This window comes from Drosophila persimilis, unplaced genomic scaffold, assembly GCF_003286085.1.
Source record: "Drosophila persimilis strain 14011-0111.01,24,50 unplaced genomic scaffold, DperRS2 tig00000880-arrow-arrow-pilon, whole genome shotgun sequence".
NCBI lineage: Eukaryota > Metazoa > Arthropoda > Insecta > Diptera > Drosophilidae > Drosophila > Drosophila persimilis.
Genome location: NW_020825366.1, coordinates 129520 through 141799, shown reverse-complemented (window position 1 = coordinate 141799; position 12280 = coordinate 129520). Strand labels below are relative to the sequence as shown.

General features: G+C 47.7%; 1 protein-coding gene across 1 annotated transcript; it reads left to right on the top strand.

Moving 5' to 3' along the window:
* Positions 1-1829: 1829 nt before the first annotated feature.
* Positions 1830-4948, top strand: LOC113566740 (kinesin-like protein KIF23). Its single transcript, XM_026993719.1, has 6 exons — positions 1830-1840; positions 1901-2653; positions 2714-3263; positions 3325-3646; positions 3715-4262; positions 4338-4948. The coding sequence occupies exons 1-6, from the start codon at positions 1830-1832 to the stop codon at positions 4815-4817; spliced, it is 2664 nt and encodes an 887-aa protein (XP_026849520.1). The 3' UTR covers positions 4818-4948.
* The last annotated feature ends 7332 nt before the right edge of the window (positions 4949-12280 follow it).

Genomic DNA, 12280 nt, shown 5'->3' with positions numbered 1-12280 from the left:
AATTCTCTTTCCAATTCATGTTCAGCTCCCACCAAATTGGTACCACTGTCAGATTGGATTCTTACTGGTCTTTACGGCGCCGCGCCATGAAGCTATGCAATACTCGAAGACACGTATCTGTTGTCAGGTCCCTGGGAATTTCCAAATGAATTGCTCTTATTGTAAGGCATGTAAATATGCATATCCAGCGTTTCTCGGTACTCCTTGCTCTTACAACCAGAAACGGTCCCATGTAGTCGATTCCAACATATGAGAATGGGCATACGTGCGGAGAGAGTCGGTCCTTAGGAAGTTGTACCATTAATGGTGTTTTTGGTGAAGCTCTCTGGATTTTACAAGTCATACAATTTCTAGCTGCACGGCGAACCTCCAGTCTCCAACCTGTCCAGTCAATAGCAACATCCTGTACATTGCGGATCACTATGAGTACAGCTTCTTTAATTTCAGGTACATCAAGGTAGACTTTTCGTTTGGTCTTACGATCACACATCCTGTAGACCCAAGCGACAGCACGCATCAGCCTTGTAAATGAGATAACCCTTCCAGCAACTCCCTGAATACGATATTGACAGATCCATCTGAAGACATCTCATTTATTGATAACGTAAACTTGCATCTTACTTCCAGTTCCGTGTCACCAACGTCTGAAGTTCCTAGATACCATAGACTTGCGTCCTCTTGAAGGAATTGAGGGAGGTTTCTCGAGTTCTAGATCTGAGTTTGGTGCCAAAGTCTGCCGGGTTATCCTTAGTAGGCACCCAATGCCAATCTTCCAACCTTGTTGCCTCGAAGTATCTCGTCAATTATGTGTCCTACATATGGCTTATATTTTTTGTGATCTGATTTAATCAATGCTAAGACAGTCTTGGAGTCGGACCACATGTGGTCACATTTGGGTTTGACGTCGTGACCCTCAAGACCTCATATCTTTTAGACTGCAGAATCTGAATCGGATCGTATCATTATTATAGCCAGCATCAAGAAAACGCCACACCCCCTTCCACCCCCGCAAAGGACTTAAATCTGGGGCATCCACAAATCTCAGAGACTATTAAGGCTAGAGTATTCAAATTAGGTATCCACACTCCTTTTAGATCTCAATATAAAACGTATAGATTCGAGAATCTGCAGATTCGAGAAAACTAAAAACGCACAATCATAGAGAATAACCATATCTATCCGGTTGCTGAATCTGGATCAGATCGGATCATTTTTATAGCCAAAAGGAACAAATCAATTTGCAGTGGCTACGCATCGCCCGACGTCACGCTCAGACTGATTTTCTGCCTTTCTCTCACGCACTCTTTGTCGTGTCGTTCAATTTAGCGGCGTCTGCCGGAGGAGATCCATACTGACTAAGTATCGGCTATAAATGTAGAGTTGCGGTGTCCGCAGAAACTCACAACGTTCCCCCTCGTTTTGTTTGTTTTGATTGACCTATTTCGATACTTGTTTTTTGTTTAACTTATTTCGCTAAAACCTCTTTTTACGCAAAATGCAATAAAAGCAAATATTAAGAATGCACCAGTTAAATAGAAAATTGATTCATTATTCGGATAAAATTATGTGGACATGACTGAGTGCTCTATTTAGCTAATAATATTCCACGGAATATCAAAAACGAGCAATATGTATAACAGAACTTGACTTCGTCAGTATATTTACGGTATATTTTGGTATATTTCTGAGCGTCGGTCACACTGCGCTACACTCAAACGAAGCGTGCCGTCGCTTGGCGCTGGAATTTTGAAGCTAACGTGAATTTTGTGAAGAAAAACAGAACATAAACAACATTCGGCGGTCAATTGCGTGGGAAATAATTTATTAGAATGAAAGCAGTGTAAGTAGAATGTGAAACCTTAAAAGCGCGATGAAATAGATACAAGAGGGACTTTTGCAGATCACGAACTCCGATGCGCGTCCCCAAGACACCGCGAGTGCATCAAACGACAGAGAAGCACCGTCGGGAGACGTCCGAAAAGGCAAAAGATCCGGTGAATGTGTTCTGCCGAGTCCGCCCGCTCCAATCGGATGGGGACCTCACTTCTCTGCGGGTGAAGAGCTCCACAACAATCGCACTAAATCCGCATGATCAGCTGCTGCAGCACCACAAACAGAACGGCGCCCAGCGCGAGATACAGTACATATTCAAGCACGTCTTTCAATCGGATGCTACGCAGCAGGATGTGTTCGCGTCCGTGGCCCAGCCACTGGTCGAGAACCTGGTGCGTGGCCGGAACAGTTTGCTATTCACCTACGGCGTCACGGGCAGCGGCAAGACGTACACAATGACGGGCAACCTGAGACATCGCGGCATAATGCCCCGATGCCTAGATGTGCTCTTTCGCACCATATCCGATTTTCAGGCCAAGAAGTTTGTCTTCAAGCCGGACAAGTTGAATGGCTTCGAGATTCTGTCCGAGGAGGATGCGCTGCTAGAACGGCAACATGAGATGAATCAACGCATTGCCGGTTCCGGTCGCTTCGCGTACCGAAACAAGGACTCGGATCCGGAGATCGCCTCCCAAGCGTCGGTGGAGCCAATGCCTCTGCTGGGCCTCGACGAGGACAATATGTATTCGGTGTTTGTCACCTACGTAGAAATTTACAACAACAGTGTGTATGATCTTCTAGAGGACTCGGGCATACAGAAGTAAGTGGGATATCCTTCAAGTGTTCACGTATGTAATCCTCTGTTTCCTCTCCCTTGCAGGACTTTGCAAAGCAAAATCATTCGCGAGGATGCCCATCATCACATGTTCGTCCAAGGCGTCACCGAGGAGGAAGTTAAAACGGTGGAGGATGCCCTCGAGGTCTTTCAAATGGGACAAAAGAAAAAGCGCATGGGTCACACGGTCTTGAATGCCGAGTCCAGCCGCAGCCACTCGGTGTTTAACATTCGCCTCGTCCAGGCCCCCACCGACAACCAGGGCGAGAATGTTGTCCAGGACAGGCAAAAAATCACTGTGAGCCAGCTGTCCCTGGTAGATCTGGCCGGCAGTGAGCGCTCCTCGCGCACCAAGAACACTGGGGTGCGACTTCGCGAGGCTGGGAACATCAACAACTCGCTGATGACGCTCCGGACATGCCTCGAGTATCTGCGCGAGAATCAGCAGGCGGCCATCAATGGCTTTGCCCATAAGAAGATACCATATCGCGACTCCAAGATCACGCACATGATTAAGAATTACTTTGACGGCGAGGGGCAGGTGTCCATGATTGTATGCATCAATCCTAGAATGGAGGACTATGATGAGAATATGGTAGGTGGCGAATTCGCCGGTTGATTTATTTTGCTCCAAATTCCCTTTTTTCCATTTGCAGCAAGTTATGAAGTTTGCCGAGATGACTCAGGAAGTGCAAATAGCTCGGGCAACGCCCATTAAAACGGACTTGGGCCTAACCCCAGGCCGCCGGAAGGCCAACAAGCTGTTCAAGATAGCTGTCAAAAATCTGAACGAGCTGGGCATGTCCGAGGCCAAGGACCTGAAGGTGGATGTGGGCTTGGTCTACAGTCTGGGACCCGACTTTCCCTTCTGCCAAGTGGACAGCCCTGAGGCGGAGGTTAAGATCCAGGAGCTCATGCATTACCTGGAGCAGCGGATTGAGAAGCGGAAGAGGCTGCGCGCCAATTTGGATATTAAATGTGAGTCCTATAGCCTCCGCTCCTCCAAAAAGGGTGCCCATCCTTATTAATTTTGCATGTACTCCTAGGCGACAATTTTCGCCAGATGCTAATGAACTTGGACCGCGACAACTTGCAGCTGAGCACGGAGCTGGCTTCCCTCAAGGCCGTCTACAAGCAGGAGCGCGAGCGCAGCTTCGCCTTGGAGAAGAAGGTGCGCATTCACGAGAGCTCCATCGACGTGCTGAACAATACGCTGACCAAGCGCGACAGGCAGATCGAGGAGCTGACATTCAAGCTGAATGAGAAGGAGAATCTCCTGACCCAAACGGAGCACGAGAAGGAGAAGCAGAAGAAAAACTGCAGCTCCAAAATGGCCGTGGAGTCGGATAAGAACAAGCGGGAGCTCGAGATAAAGCTCCGTCAGCAACGGGAGAAACTGCATGAACGGATGCGCATCAAGGACGAGAAACTTCGCCTGGTTTCGAATATCATACGATCCGAGGATCTGCCGAGCATGCCGCGCTCGCAGAGCTCGGAAGATTTACTCAACGAGAAGGATCGCGGCCCATTCACAGCGCGAACGGAGTCATCTGTGCCGGCCACGCGAACAGACATCTATGTCACGCCCCGACATGTAAGCCAGTACTTATCCTTCCGCTCTGTGAACTTTAATCTAGTATCTATTCGCATTCCCACCCCTCACAACCAGGGCGTGGCAGCTGCCAACAATCGCCATCGACGGTCGCGTTCAGCTGGCGACAAATGGCTGGAGCATCGTGCAGCCAATCCCGTGCCACTCGGCACTATTATGCAGCCCTTTCTGAAGAATCGCAAGTCGGTTACCAAGCTGACGGACATGAAGACGCTGACCGAACACGGCGCCAACAAATACTGTCTCGTCTCCCAGGAGGCCGACACGGACGGGGATGTGGAGACGAAACTGTACAAGGGCAATGTTATACCCACATGTGGCGGCGGCGCCCAGGGGGTGTTCAACGATATCGAGTGTCTCAAGCAGAAGTCGCCCGTGCATTCGCCAACGCGAAAGCGTCCCAGCAATGGCACGATGTCGGCTCTGGGCGTTGCCAGCGCCCTGCCCAGCACGGTCACCTCCATCACCGTCCAGGATGTGGCCTCGCGTTGCAACCTCGGCATCGAGGGGCACAGCAACAAGAAGACAAATATCTAGAGCTCGTCCTGTAATTCTTGAACATGCATTTCCATTTCCATTTAGTTTTACTTTTTTTTTCTAGTTAACGTAATTACTAAAATTATTGATTACTAGCCTTTAAAGTTGAAAAGTTAAAGTTAACTGCAATTAAAGCCAAGTAAATAATCTGTATAAATATTCGCACATCGATGAATTCTAAACCTCGCAACTGAACTTATTGCTGTGGGAGCACACACCAGTGGAAGGAGTGCGAAGAGTGCGTCCATTCATAGGTTTATAATAAATAGTTGTACTGCAAAGTATTCAATATTTCTCGTATGCATATCCCTTGCTATGCCCCTTGATTATTATATGAACAATTAAAGTAGAAGAAGCAAATATACATATGTATTATGCTGGTATTAACTATTATTTTTTTTTATTGTTATTCCTGCGTTTATTCAATGCTTAAACCGATAGAATTTATTGAAATACATACATATTTGTAGATTAATTTCAATTACTAATAAATCAGTCTATAATTAAAATATATGTTTTTCGCTTAATGATTTCATGTATGTATGTATTTTTTTTTTTTTTTTTTTTTTTTTTTTTTTTTTTTTTTTATTCATATTAAAAATAGGATATATATATATAAAATATAAGAATATAAAAATTAGAATAAAAATATATAGCGTATACATATATATGGACCAGACTTGCGGGACTGCCGTGAAGCATTGCTTCGCAAGGCTGGCTAGCCTATTACGGCCGCTCATTTCGTGTGCGTTCAAGCCGCCTCAGTTCCGAAGCGATTTCCATTGCAAGACTGCATATCGCCGTCCAATTTGCTTGGTTTTCCAGCATCCTTGGTACCAAACCTTCCACCGTAATGGGCACTCCTATGGTGCCTTCTGCTCGCCTGCGGGCCTCTGCGAATCTGGCGCATGCGGTCAGCACATGCTCAGCGTTTTCTACTGTTCCGCAGCAGCTGCACAGCCCATCTTCTTCGTGGCCAAAGCGGTGAAGGTACTCTTTAAAGCACCCGTGGCCGCTGAGAACTTGTGTCAGCGAGAACGTAAGTTCTCCATGCCGCCGATTCGTCCATGCTGAAATGTTGGGGATTAGACGGTGGGTCCAGCGGCCGGTTACAGCATTATCCCATCTGAGTTGCCAGCTCTCGAGGCATTCAGCCCTCGCCCTGGTCTTAGCCGTTCTAGCTTCTGCCTGTGTGTTGGCGGCCTTTCTTCCCTTGTGGATTTCACTGGCTTCCTTCGCTGCGAGCTCTACGGGTGGTATGCCGCTTATTACCATTATTGCCTCTGTGGAGACAGTACGGAATGCCGAGCTGACCCGCAGGGCTCCGAGTCTGAAGTCCGACTCTATGCCCTTAGTGTAGCTCTTAGTCCTCGTGGCCTGGGCCCATATTGGCGCTGCGTATAGAATGGATGACTTGGCCACGTTAAATAGCAGTCTCCTACTCGTTGACTTTGGGCCTCTGTGGTTCAGCATCATACGTGACACCGCCATGACTACGCCGTGTGCCTTCTGGTGTGTCTGCTGCAGGTGCTCTCTGAACGACAGTCTGGTGTCCAGCATAACTCCCAGGTACCTTATTGCTCGTTTTGAGGTAATTGAGGCTCCTCCTACGGTTATCCTCGCCGTCTCCACCTGTTTCCTGCTACTGATGAGAACCGCTTCCGTCTTGTGCTCGGCTAGCTTGAGCCCTGCCAGGTCTAGCCAGTCGCTTATGATTCTGATTGCCTCGTTCATACAGCTCTCGGTCTCCGCGAGGGTTTTCTTCGTGACCGTCACCGCGACATCATCAGCGAATCCCACTATTTCGACTCCTTGCTGGAAGTTGAGGCGAAGAATTCCATCGTACATGGTATTCCACAGCAAAGGTCCCAGTACAGATCCTTGTGGGACTCCTCCCGTGATGGAGTATGATCGAGGGCCATCTTCCGTGTCGTACGTCAGCCATCTGTTGTCCAGGTAGTCGCTGACCATCGCCTGTAGATATCCGGGGATTTCGAGTGTGCGCAGGGAGGACATTATCCTGCTCCAGGATGCCGAGTTAAAGGCGTTTTTCACGTCCAGTGTTGCCACCAGACAGTATTTTTTGGCCCCGCCGAGCCATCGTGTGCCTTCCAAGGCCTTTCTGGCAGTGCCGCACACCTTGTCTAGCGCATCCAAGGTAGAGCGAGCCTTCCTAAAGCCGTACTGGCTGTCGGAGAGTCCACCAGCGGCCTCGATAGCCTCCGTTAGCCTTGCGCTGATTATGCTTTCCAGCATCTTACCTGCGCCATCCAGGAGGCAGATAGGCCTGTATGCCGATGGGTCCTCCGTGTCTTTCCCAGGTTTTGGTATCAGCACCAGCTTTTGCTTCTTCCATCTTCCAGGAAAGCATCCGTCTGTGAGGCATTTGGTGTAGGTCTGCGCAAAGATCGTCGGGTGCAGGCTAATAGCCAGCTTGAGGGCCCGATTTGGGATGCCGTCTGGTCCTGGTGCCTTGCAGTTTGGCACTCTCTTTGCTAGTTCTGCCAACTCTTGCGGGGTCACTGGGGGTACTTGGTGTCCCGTACTCGTGATCCTGTCTATCTGTGTGTCCTGCGCTGGGAATAGGTGCTTGACGATTGCCTCCATTTTATCCGCTCCTGTTGGTGCCGCGTGCTTGAATGCGCCGGTCTTCTTCATGACCACCTTGTAGGCCTTTCCCCAGAGATCGTTTTCGGCTTCGTCACAGAGATCTAAGAAGCATCGTTGTTTACTATTTTTGATTACCTTCTTCAGTGCCTTCCTTCTTCGGGTGTAGATTTCCTTGAGAGCCTGGAAGTCTGCTGTTCCGCGGGATCTGTGGTATGCTCTTCTGGCGCCTATGCATGCGTGGCGGGCCTCCTCGATTGCCTGGTTCCACCAGTATACCGGCCTATGGCCTTTAAATGGTTTGCTGCGCTCCATGCTAGCTTTGCACGCCCTTTCGAGTTGTCCCATGACTTGTGCCACTAGATCGCCTTCGCCTTCCACCTCGGCTAGTCCTGCTAGGGCTGCTCTGAAGGCTGGTGTGTTCAGCGTGGTTTCCTTGTAGTGCCCCCTCGTAGCGATACTCTGGGTCGCTCTTCTGGTCTGGATGCTGCAGAGGATAGCGTTGTGGTCGCTCGCGGTGTACTGCTCGCTGATCTGCCATAACGTACTCGCTGCTAGTCGAGTACTTATGTAGGTGAGGTCTATGATGGATGTGGTACCTGCTCTGCTGAAAGTTGGGTTGGAACCAGCGTTTTTTAGGACTATGTCCAGGGAGGCAAAAGCCTCCACTAAGACACGGCCCCTGGCATTCGTTGTTGCTGACTCCCATTCCGTTGCCCAGGCGTTGAAGTCCCCAGCTACTAGCGACGGCGAGTGTGCTCTGATGTCCTCTGCCAGTTTGTCTATTGTGTCGCTGAACTCTTCGAGTGACCAGCTGGGTGGTAGGTAACAGCTGTATACCCATAGGTCTTTCAGCCTCCCTCGTACGTATCCTTTGGATCTTTTAACTCCGTCCAGGTGCTGTGCTGGTTTGCCGCACATCCAGATTGCCGCTTTCCCCGATTGATCCATGACCCACGTGTTGGATCTCACGGTCTTGTAGGGCTCGCTCAGCAGTGCCAGGTCCGTGTTGAGCTCTGAAACGGATTGGGTGAGAAGGTCTTGGGCCACCCTGCAATGGTTAAGGTTCAGTTGGATGATCCTTAACATTTGAGTTTTCTAACTGCCTCGCGGTACGCTGGGCACTTAAAACTTCCCGAGGCATGGTCTGTGGCGCTACCCGTTTTTTGTGCGCAGAGTATGCAGTGTGGGTCCTTGCTGCAATTTCTGGCCTCATGGTCTCTGCCTCCACATCTAAAGCACGCTCCTCTGTGGTCCTTTTCTCCGGTGCAGTTTACCGAGATGTGCCCGAACTCCAAACACTTGTAGCATCGTTTTGGCGACATTATTTGCTTGATACGGCAGTTCACCCAGCCGACCCTTATCTTCCCCATTTCAGCGAGTTTGTTGGCGGCAACTGCCTGGAGGGATAGGGTGGCTATCTGCATCCCGCTTCTGGTGGCTCTTAAGGACCTTACCGCGTCCTCGGGGATTTCGGTTACCCCTGTGGCACGCTTTAGTGCTTCCAATATCTCTGCCTTCGTTGTTATCTCATCTAGATCCATTAACTCGAGCCTTGTTTGTTCGGTAAGGGCCCGTACCACTGCCTTGGCCCCTAGTGCATTTCCGACCGCCGATTTAACCTCCTCCGCGCTGTGGCTCGGGGCTTTTTTGAGGCGCAGCAGCAGATCTCCCTTTGCTGTCTTCCTGATGCTTTCCACGTCACCGCTCACATGGCTCAGCGTTGCATCTCCTTTCACCGATTTTAATAGTTCCGCGTAAGTGATGTTTCCTACGCTCGCTTTTACTACAGCGTCTGGTCGCGTCTTTTTCGTGGTCTGTTTTTTTCTGGTTTCTACCGAACTGCTGCCAGTTGGGGACCGTTGGGTTTCAGGTTCGCGGACCGTTCGCTCCCGTGGCCTGAACTTCTTCGGCGGTGTCTGCCTCTGTCCTGCTGTTGGTTCCCTTGCACGTTTTGGTGTCGCTTGACTCCTCTCCAGTGTGCCGAGCCCTCTGCCGTTCCTACTTGCAGCTATTGGCGACGTCTGCGTGTCTGCCTCTTTGCGCTCGGGGACCTTACCATTTTCTTGGCTGGTGAGGTCGGCTACCATCTCCTGCAGGTTTACCAGCTGTGTTAGGCTGTCTCTCATCCGCTGGTTGATGTGCCTCTGGCCGGTGAACAGGGTCGAGAGGTCCTTCAAGATCAGCCCTATTTGGCTTACCGCGTCCGCCAGGGACTTTGGTGCCGTGGTAGGGCTGCTAAGCGATTCGGCCAGCTGCTGTGCCAGTGGCGTGGCTTTTGGCTGAGGGGGCGATCTTGCCATCGCTGCGCTTTTTCCAAAGGGGTTTCCTACCTCCATGTCGCTTGCTTTACCAGGTCAGGCGATAGGGGATCCCGCGCTGGCCACAGGTTTCCCTTGGCTTCTGGTCGATGGGGGGTATACCGCCCCTTCCCGGTCCCCAGAGCCCCTTTTTCCGGGACACCGCCTAGGCGGGGGGGTTGGAAAATAGTCGGATCCGCGACCTTCAGCCCTTTCCCCTATCTAGACTTGTGCTAGCTACTTTTGGCCTAGATGTAGGCAGGTATCGCTTACTCCTTACCAGAACAAATAGTTCCGCCTGGAAGTATGCACCTTTTTTTTTTGTTTTTACCCCTTCTTCTTCTTTGTTTTTGGTTTTACGCCTGTCGGCGGCTGGTTGCTACAAGATTTGTGTAGCCGATAGTGCAGCTGCCTGATAGTTTGCGCACTATCTAATACTGCTACTATATCGATCAGCTGCTCGAGTCACCGAGAATGGAAAAACGCTGTGTAGTGAAGTTCGCGCGGAAAAACTTTGTTTTTGTGGTCCCAGTGGGGAGAGAGCGGGAGATAGCGGGACTGGATTTCCCCTCCGCCCCTCAGCCCTGGCTGGAGCACCCGATTTCACCTGGTTTTTGCGCTGTGGGATTGCCCTTCACGCTTGGGCCAGGCTCGGTACGTACCCCTTCCTAATGGAATCCACGCGCTTACTTGTTTACCTTTTTCAGGAGGCTCTAAAGCTTGTTTTTTCCTGATGATCACTGGAGGTACACTAGAAACACGTCTGTTCACTTTCACACAACTGTGTATGTATGTATGAATGTATGTATGTGTTTGTGTGTATGTGTGGGTGTGAGCTGCTCTTCACAAGAGTATACTACTGTAAAACGATGTTCAATCCGTTTTTCTGGATCGTTGGGGCTCAACCCTCCGATCTCTTTTATTGTCGTTTATGTTCTCAATTTTACAATTGTGTTTTGGGCTTTTGTAAGCCAAAAGCCGCGGAGCTGCGCTGCCAGTGACGCCGGCAGCGGAGCGGCAGAACTATGTGTTCTTATCTCTTATATGTTAGTATGTATATGTGTGAATATGCTCAGCGCTGTTGGCAGCGAGAGCGCGAGGGAAGATATATGTGTGTATGCATGTATATTAGTGCCGTCAAGTCATGGGAACATGCTGACGCTGCACTTGGGTCGCTCGAGGCATTCTTGAGTGAATCGTAATACGATCACCCAGAATGTCTGGGACTTTATTGTTACGTAAACACTGAAACAAAGTGTTACAGTGTGTATTCTTTAAGTACCGTAGGTACAGTGGGTATTCGTAATAATGAATACTTTACTTTACTTTAATATGAGCATACTACATCTCCCTCCTTTTGAAAAATAACGTAATATAATGAAGTTATTTTATTTTTAGCTTTTACTATATATGTATACGAGTTATGTATTCTTAAAAAGACAATTTATATATATATATATTTTTTTTTTTTCTTTTTAGTCAATTATTAGAATATTGAACTTTAATTAATATTGATAAAATTTAAAAGTTATTTGAATATAAATGCAGAGTAGTATATTTTTATGGTTTATATTTATGTATGGCCATACTAAAAATGATTAATAATTGCAAATCTTTAACCTATCCTTATGTACTTTCTGAGTTTTGTTTTTATTATCGGAGATTATGACGTTATCTCTTTCTCCGATACTTTCTACTCTATATGGTCCTATATATTTAAAATCTAGCTTATGTCCTGTTTCATTTTTCAATAAAACTGTATCTCCTACAGCTAAATTTAAATCTTTTAACTTTAAGTCATATAGCTGTTTATTTTTAATTTTATGCTCCTCGAGCATAATCCTTGCTCGTTTATATGCTATTTCTAATCTATATTTACTCTCTTTAGAGTAATCATCTATGTTATATAGAGGTGCTATTCTATCTATAGTATTAAATTGAACTGGTAAGTTTGAAGTCTTACCGAAAACTAGCTCATATGGACAATAATCATGTGCCATAGAGGGGGTTGTATTAAAACAATATACGAAGTATTGCAGCCATGCATCCCAATCTGATTTGTCAGCTGAGATGTATGAGCGTATGAATTCGTTAAATGTTCTGTGGCTTCGCTCCACGGTTCCTACAGTCTGGTGATGATGTGCAGTAGAAGTTATGTTTTTGATGTTTAGATTTTTACATAAGTCTTCAATTATTGAATTTTAATATTCTGTTCCCATGTCCGTAATGAACGTCTTCATTGGACCGTACTTTAGAATAAAATTTTCAAAAATAGCTTTAGCTACTGTATTTGCACTTTTGTTTCTAATGGGTATGGCGACAAGGTATTTTGTCAGGTCACATATTAAGGTGACTGCATATTCATTTCCTTGTTCTGATTTAGGAAGTGGACCGATCGTATCCACTATTACCCTATCAAAAGCCATGTATGGTGTTTCTGTAATAGTCAATGGAGTTATTGTGTGCTTGGTTACTTTAGCTTTTTGGCATTTTGGACATTTTCGTATGTAATTGGTTATTTCTTTAGTCATACCTTTCCAAAAATAATATCTTTTG